This window comes from Sphaerodactylus townsendi, linkage group LG03 (genome assembly GCF_021028975.2).
Source record: "Sphaerodactylus townsendi isolate TG3544 linkage group LG03, MPM_Stown_v2.3, whole genome shotgun sequence".
Classification (NCBI taxonomy): Eukaryota; Metazoa; Chordata; class Lepidosauria; order Squamata; family Sphaerodactylidae; genus Sphaerodactylus; species Sphaerodactylus townsendi.
Window position 1 is genome coordinate 151,394,870 of NC_059427.1, and position 8,805 is coordinate 151,403,674.

Consider the following 8,805-nt stretch of genomic DNA (forward strand, 5'->3'; position numbering starts at 1 on the left):
TGCACTATGGCTGAGCGCACAGTTTAAACTTCACATTTATTACAGGTTCTATTTTTAAAGTGAATGCATTACTATAGCATGTATATAAATCTATAGGGAATGAAAAAGAAGATATTCAAGATGACTTTTCTGTAGTTCTGTAGCTCTTTTCAGATGTTACAATCGCATGTACCTGGAGCCTGCCAGTCTGTCGCACATGCAGTCAATGTGGTTGTCATGTTGCCTAAAAAGAATAATGCTTGCTTTTTGCACACACATATAGCCTCTGTGCATGCTACATGAAACCCTTCTCTTTCCTTCCTGTATCTCAAAAAGGGTCCTATAATGAGATGCAGATAATATGCTAAAACATTTGCAGTGAATTGATCAGATGCTTAAAAGGCCAGTGAGCAACTAAAGAGGCTATTATCTCTGATAGCCTTAACTTTCTCTTTAAATATCTTCATAGGAGTTTTTTTTAATATGTGGGCAGAGTTTGATGAATGTGGAAAGTTCTAATCATTCCTTAAAGTTAAGTGGACTGTGAATGGCAGATGTACTTAGATAATAGGAGGGGGCAGAATAGGAGAAAATGGGTGTCCTTGCAAGAAATTATTGGGAAATTGAAACAGCCTCTTGCCTCCTCTCCTCAATCACCTGAAACTGATGAAGGACTTGATATGTTCCTTGCCTTTTATATGTTCCTTGCCTTGATATGTGCCTTGATATGTTCCTTGGAACAAGAAGACTTGAGTCCTTTACTGGCAGGCCACAATAATTAGTGAGAAGTCAGGGATCTGAAGTGAGCTTCCCTTTAGTTTGGGAGCAAAAAGAGCGAGTGATTGACCATGTGGGGAGTCACATTCTCCAAGCCTCACAACAGGTCCTTAAAGTTATAGCCCCTCTCACAATGTAAAGGACTATGAGAGATGACATGATTTGTTGTGCTAAAAGCCCTCTGCAGATATTCCAGTCATGTGATCTGAAAACTTGTTAGCCACATACGCGGGGAGCATATAGTACCCATGACACACCTGATGCATGCAGAAGCTTGGAATTGGGCAGTGCATGGATTTCCCAATGGGAGTACTGCTTCTACTCCTGCAAGCTAGAACCCAGGAAAACTGGGGTTTTGGTTTGCATAAATGGAAGCTGAACACATATAGGAAATACACGTGTTGCATTATTCACGCAAGACGGTAACCATACGGCTTGCAGGCTTGCAGTTTGTATGAACACAATGGTTCACATCTGCAGAAAGTTAGTGAGTGTGTGTGTGTGTGAGAGAGAGAGAGCGCAAACAGGAGAATCAGTCCCCCCATACAAACACAACATGCCATAACTTTTTCTAAAACAATCCTCATTTGTATTGTTGAAGGTTTTTATGGCAAGAATCAAGTGGCTGTGTGGCCGTGGTCTGGTAGGTTTTGCTCCTAACGTTTCACCTGCATCTATGGCTGGCATCTTCAGAGGCATCTCATGGTAAGATCCTAACTTGTATTAATCAGCTTTTAATCTAGGGTTTTTTTTAAAGGCATAGTTACAAATACCCGATGAATATGGAAATTGCAGGAATAGCCCCTTCTTCATAGCCTGTTTGAGTGCAAGTCTTACTACATACATTCTGCAAGCACTGGGAAAGACCTTTGTTTTATTTTTCTGGCTGGGGAGATGGAATTTAATATATTGTCAAAGGCTTTCACGGACGCATTTGGTATTAGTTCGAGTTGGTTATGACAGAATTTAGCCTGATATGCTTGAATTGTGGCTGGCATTCAGAGGCGATCTTCCTCTTCAGATCGCCTGGAAGATGCTGCCACAGATGGTATGTAACTGCCAGGAGAGAATGCTGCTAGAACACGGCCATACAGCCCGGAAACCAGACAGCACCCCAGAGATGGAATTTAGTTTGATAATTCACATAAAGTCAACTGTTACTTCTTAATTATTATTTTGGTGATTACATTTTGCATAATTATTAAAATTCACTTATTGGGAATTGCAATTAAATCTGATGGAGTCTAGAGAAAGATCTGTCACGTTGATGATCTCTGGTTATGTGGCAACTGTGTAGCTGCTGACAGTATCCAAAGCAGTACAGTGAATGTGGGATGAGTACGTGGCACATGGTATAGCACAAAGGGTTCAGGACAAGCAAAGACTGGATTGTACTTAACATTGGAGAAATATTCCAGAGCAGCTGATGTCCTAAAACACAACCAGTTGTGGAGTCCTCTGGCACAAACCCCATCAAAATGAGTGCACTTCTCCAGAGCCCTTCAGGGGTAGGGCGGTATACAAATCTAATAAACCAAACCAAACCAAACCAGAGACCTGCTTGGGGACCATTTATGCATGTGCTACTTAATCCGTAGTCAATTCTCTAACATTGCTTTGCAGAGGGGTTTCCCTGCAGGTTTTTGTTTACCTAGCCAAGCCACCTGCAAAGTGTAACTTGCCAAGCCCACCTGCAAAGTGTAACTTTGCCTGCAAAGTGTACCTAGCCAAGCCAAGCCACCTGCAAAGTGTAACTTGCCAAGCCCACCTGCCTCCTTGTTGTTTCCACGCAACCTCCATTTTTTTCTTTGTCTTTGATCTAAGAGTAGGGTAGGAACCTGCGGGCTCTTGTCGCGATGCGTTCTTCTGCCCTTGCACTGCGTCTACGAGCTGAGTCACTGGTTTCATCTATGCCAGCCCTGTGCAGGCAAGGCCGGCGCGACTAACTGCCCGCTGACGGCTGGGCCGTTGCAGGCTTCCTCCGCCCACCCTGCTTGAGGTATGGCATCTTCGGGCGGGATCGCAGGCCGAACCGCTTCATCCTACTCGCCCTGCAGGCAGCAGGGCTGGTGCACCATTCGTTCGCTGGCTGCTGGGCAGCGCCAGCAGGTTTCCCCTTCCGCCTTTGTTCCTCGAGTGGGGCGGCGCTCTATGGCCGCAAGGCCGAAGCCGCTGGTCTCAGGCTGATACGCCTCTGCAGGCAGCAGGGCGGGTGCATCCATGCGCTTCTCAGAATGAGTGGAGTAAAAGGTAAAAAAACCCAATATATACAGTGTTATCTTTATTTTAAATGTCAAAAATTATTTGCGGCTCCAAGTGTTTTCTTTTCCCGTGGAAATATCAATTTCACTATCATCCCAGCATCAAACCTTTGCCATTAAAATAATAATGAAAAAGAAGCCCTTCTGATCATCCTGAAATGGTGGCATGATGAGAGGGAGGAACTACTGTGATCTGGATGAGAGAAGCAGAACGAGTGAGAAAACCCAAAGAAAGCTTAGTGCATAGTGATCTCCTTTGTTTTTCCTGTGAAGGGAGAGAAAAAGTCACATTTCAAGAGCTTTTGAAAATAGTGAGGACTCTCTGATCTGATAGCAGGATGAGTGCCAAAGAGGAGAAACCGTGTGCATAACCGAAAAGCAAACCCAAAGGGAATGCACACTCAGTGAAAGAGACCACATGTGTATAAATAGGCACTGATTAAACAACTACTGTGCCATCTTAAGTAGACTTACAACTTTCTAAGTACACTGAAGTTAATGCCCTCAAAAGGGCGTAACTATGCTCAGAAGACCACTGTTTAAAAATACAACTGAAACAATCAGACTTTTCACTACTATTTATGCAAGAATTCATTTTAACACAGAGATCATAGAGCTGAGGTCTGTTGAATATACATGAGGCACAAATCTGATAATTTTTAAAGTGCCATTGATTTCCTTTCTCCCCTTCTTATTGTATCTGCCAACTGGGAGTAACACTTCATGCATTTGGTAAAATGAACATTGGCTCATGGCATGCACTTGCCACAATACTTTGTTACTGTTGAATGTTCCCCAATGCTTTTTGTAGTTTCACTTAGCCACCCCTCTGCAGCACAGTAACGTGGGAGAGACATCAGCAGATGTAAAATGGGATGTAATGGTTACAAGCCAGCACATGTGTGACCTATCTCCTGCTGAAATGAAAAGGCCTTTCAAAGTGCTGAACTCTGATTGGATGGATGACACCCATTATCTTTGTCAAGGTACAAAGAAGTACAGGCCACCCACATCTGCAAAACAACATCAAAAGTCAACTCTAAATAGGTCCTCATTTGCTGCCCCTGTTAGTTCTCACCGGAGCCCCTCATCAAATGGCTATACCAAGGGTTGTTACCCTCCTGACCTATCAGCATGTAAGCTAACTTAGTCACAGCCTGAGGCTGAGGTCAGGAGAAAGAGGGTCTTGGATTTGTGAAGTCTGCCTTTTCCCTTCGTCCTGGAGCAGCGGATGGCTTCTCACCACAGGAAATGAGCAAACCCGGAGGAGGCTGAGAGGGCATCAGGAGAGACTGTGGGTTAACCATCCCATGGGATCGGTGAATGACCAGAGGCAAAGAGGTCAGAGTTGGGTCTGAAAGATTCTCCTTATTTCAGGCACTGTTTTGTCTAAAGCAATACAAGCGAGTGGTCACCTTTTCCTGTGGTTCACTTGTCTCATTTCCATGCCAGCAGGGATCAGGCAATAAACTGGAGATACTAGTCTGGAAGTAATACTTTAAAAGCACAATTTCAGACCTTTAAAAAAAATTACCAAGCCAGAGTGTTTGCAGGTTACCACCTACTTAAACAAACGCTACAGGAATTGTGAGCTGCAAACAAGGAATCAGTTGGCAGACTTGGATTCTGTATAGGGAAGCGAAAGGTAAAAAGTACACATCACTCTCTGTTGTTATAATGTAAAGAAAAATCTGTTTAGGCCATGATTGACACAGCCCATTTATGAATAAATTCCTGATCTGTCACGTCCTTTCACTGTGAATATGTTGTAAGCCTGATGTCTCTGGTCGCCATTTTTTACAGACTCTACCACCACTGGAGAAAAGATCGATATTTTTGGGGGGAGGGAGTGGGTAGCCCCTTGTTTTGTAGAATCAACCTGATCAGTTTCATTGACATTTCTGGAAGAGCAAGGAAGCATTCTTTAAAGGCAGGATTTAGGGTTGAGGATTGCTTTGAAATGGGTTCAACTGTCAATTGAAATTAATTATATGAATCAACGCAATATAAATGTAATTATATTAATTGCTTTAAGTTTTAAAAGGAAATGTATCACTTCCAAAAACACCAGCCCAACATGTTAAACAAACAAAAAAACCCACTATTGTTAAACATTAATATTGCATGTGTGTCAAACTTTAGAATATGGTACTGCCTGGAAAAATTTAGACTGCTGAAGCTCAGTTAATGGAACAGGCAAATTGGAATGGTTCATAGAATTCAGTGGGACGTCTTCCTTCTAAATAATTGGGGGATTACACAGCAGAATCTGAGCTTTCCTGTTTGTTTTTAAGCAATTATTTTCCTAGTCATTATTAAAGTTAGGAATATTCACTAGCCAAATAAGATTCATGATGCCCAGTAATAATTCCCATGATGATGATCAAAATCATAATAAGTTATGCAAATTAATAACGTCCAGAATAAATCAGACACTAGCAAAACAATTAGTGAAACGTGCTTAATTGCTGGATTCAAGTTTTCTTGCCATGAATTTAACAAACGTGACATTTTCCAGTTTCATTTTTTTAGCATGGCATGGCACGTAGGCATGCTTAACATGTATGTAAAATAGCCTCAAACCTTTAGCCATGTGAGGGTAGCAACGAACAGACACTTCTGTATATTGTAAAGAACAGGGGAATTCCACCAGATATATTTATCTCTTCATTAAGGCAGTGTGATGGCAAAACTGACTCAAAGGAAATTCCCCCTTTTCACAACTGTTTTGTCAGGGCCTGGTAACTAACAAGGAAAGTACAAAACCTGCCCCATTCTTTCCACTGTTTTGCATCCTGGCATTGCAGGTTCTGGATACTTATCTGGAAAAACAAGGATGGTGCTTTCCAGTGCAGGTACAGATCATTATAGGGTTTGATTTTTAAAGTTAATTTTCATAACTATGTGACTGCTGTTTCCTGCATCCCACCCTCGGTTTACAGCTCCTAGTACCTGACCATTTCTAGCCAGTGGTCCTTGGGCTGAGCAGACTCCATTCAAGAGTAGCCTCATGGGAGTCAGCAAGTGTATTACATCTTTTCAAGAGGCTTCACTGAATATAACGTTCCCCAAGCAAAAACACACTCTTTTAAGCAGTATAGTGCAGATCTGAATCATTGCCGCACATCACATGTGCAATTGATTTAATTGAGCATCAACTTCCACATTCTTTCATTGCCTTTTTTAAAAAAAGATGGGTCTGAAAGTAATATAAGCGGGCAATAATATTAACTGTTGATTGATCATTATATTTAGTAGCAGCAGCAAAAGTTCTGTGGAACAAAAATCCATGGAGAGCATCCCTAATAACAACGATATGTGCTTACAGCTGAAACTTGGAGTCTAATTGGTGGTTACGATGTATGGAACCAGAGGTGACCATTACTTACATTACGTAATGCTGAATATGCATTTTTAAAGTTGGGGGAAATCTTTGTGCAATGAGAGAAGAAAACATAATTGATCCTTTTTACGCTAATCCATTGTGCCAATATTATCCAGTGGACTAGGTTGGGCTAGGTTGAGATCCTGTGAAAATGGGAGGGTAACTCAGCTAGCATGGATCCATTGGGTGGCCTTTGGAAAGCTGCTGTGCTGCAGCCTCAACTCCACATCTATTAAATGGGTATAACACTGGCGTGAAAGCACTGAAGATGTGAAAGATATTTACCCTCTTTCATTTCCGAGTAGTGCCACACAGCATATTTCAGTGTTTACCATGCTCTCTCACATGCAGGGGAGAGTACTGAAGAGAAAGTAAACATACAAGGAAGGCATCATAGGTTTTTATTTGTGTTAGAACCACTAAATACACAGTTTTATGTACGAAAATTCCCCTGGCCTATTTTATAAGGATTATATAAACATACATATATTTGCAGGGCGGTGAGTGGGTGGGCGAGATGGAACGTCCGTTCCATATCACTGATGATTAGCCTTAGCAAACAAGTCGAAAATGCAAAGCAGGCAGGCTGGCTAATCAAAAAGGGTATTTCGCAGCAGAGAAATATCATCTGCCTTTTATGTCCTTGTTCTACCTGCCACATGTGATGCAGTTTCTGCTGAAACCCAAGTGCAGTTCTGCTTAGTTTAGAAGGGGTAAAAATTCTAGGCCTGTCTGAAATTAAATCCAAAGTCTGCCTGGAGCTGCCCATTTTATCGTATTCTATGCAGCTTGTTGGGAAATTTCAGCCCTGCCAGGCCATAAAGAATATTATGAGAGAGACATGCACACTCAACCCACCATCTTCTACCAGTAAACCTGCTTAACCAAAGGCCACAGCCTGACAAATGAATCACATGTAGCCTCCTACAGCAATGACTGTGCTATTGTACTACTTTTGATCTCTTTGTGGCCTAAAATTACCAGGTTTTCATTTCATACATAAAAACCTGGAATCCCTAACCCCTAATTTCAGCTGCCTTGCAGCTGTTTGTGATGACTAACCGGTGATGGAAAGGCATTTTGCTAGAGCCCTAAATCGCTCTCTTTTATTCTCAATTATTTTAAACATTTCCAGAGGCAAGCGCTGCCCTGGAAAACATGGTGTGTGGCTAAAACCCTTATAGAGCTCTGCTATCAGATTTAAGCGTAAGGAGGAAGAATTGCATTGGAGAGGTCAGAGAAGGGCTGGAAGTCAAACATACCTTCCAACTGGGTCTCAGTGAGATGTTGACATGGACCATGCCCCTTCCATCCTCCAGACCGAGAAGGCATAGCTGAGCCTCTCGTGGGCCAGGTAGTTGCAGCTGGAGATCTTGTGGTCCAGTTCATCACTCTGCAGGACCTGGTAGAGGAAATCAATGTAGCGTGAGGCCAGCTTGAGCGTTTGGATCTTGCTGAGTTTGTCAGAAGGAAGCGTGGGGATGATTTTGCGGAGTTCGGCAAAGGCATCGTTCAGCGACTGGGTGCGCTGGCGCTCCCGCACGTTGGCAATCACCCGCTGCGTATGTGTGTCCTCAAAGGGCTGCGGCACAGGGCTACGTTTGCTGCGCTTGCCCTGCGGGGAAGGAGTACTGCATTCGAGTGGGGCTGAAGACGTTAACGGTTTGCCCAACTGGCTCCTCTTGCGACGGCCCTTCTTGGGTACCCTTTCGCTTTCTTCCTCACTGGTGACCAAGCTGCCTTCCGGTGAATCTGGGCACATGCCTTCTTCTTTCATCATCAGTAAACTCGCTTCCCTTCTATCTGGCACGGTGTCAGAATGTCGACCGAATAGGCCACAGTGCATCCGAACAGGACAACCTGAAGCTGAAGCAGAGCGACGTCAGGGATGAAAATCTTCAAGGGTTGGAGTTGCAGGGGCTCCAAATACTTTCTGAACTTCTCCGGCCTTCAAGGATCTGTTTATTCACACACACACCCTCCTTACGTTAGGGCTAAAGAGAGGAGGGACATGGTTTCTTATAAAAAAACTTGTTAATGCCCTTTACGGATAGGGTAAGTAGTGCTGGGGGTGGGGCCACGAGCAGGCCAATACAACTGTTCACAATAATGCAAACATCAAGGGAGCTTATGGGTTCCAGATTGCCTTCCTTTCCTCTCTCCTTTGTATCCCCCCTCATCAAAGCCCTTAGGCACAGATGCTTCAGCCAGCCGCCTGGCTGCCAGAGGATGTTTCCCTCACCAGGCTAATTGACTGGGGTCTGCTGTGCTGACCCTTGCCCAAACCCTATCAGTGAAGGTTGCAGGGCAGTCCTCACGGCGTGCAAAGACTTGGTTGTTAAGCGGAGCTAAAACGGCACAGCATGCAGAGTGGACTTTTAAGTCATCCGTTTCGGTGCCTTA

At 43.5% G+C, this 8,805-nt stretch overlaps 1 protein-coding gene across 1 annotated transcript in view; it reads right to left on the bottom strand.

Annotated features, from left to right (window-relative positions):
* Window positions 1-8,431, bottom strand: part of LOC125430113 (twist-related protein 2-like) — a 31,286-nt gene extending 22,855 nt beyond the window's left edge. Inside the window, exon 1 of the mRNA XM_048491876.1 lies at window positions 7,665-8,431. Coding sequence (XP_048347833.1) covers window positions 7,679-8,248 — 570 coding nt within the window. The 5' untranslated portion in view covers window positions 8,249-8,431 and the 3' untranslated portion in view covers window positions 7,665-7,678. The remainder of the gene's footprint in view (window positions 1-7,664) is intronic.
* Between the last annotated feature and the right edge of the window lie 374 nt (window positions 8,432-8,805).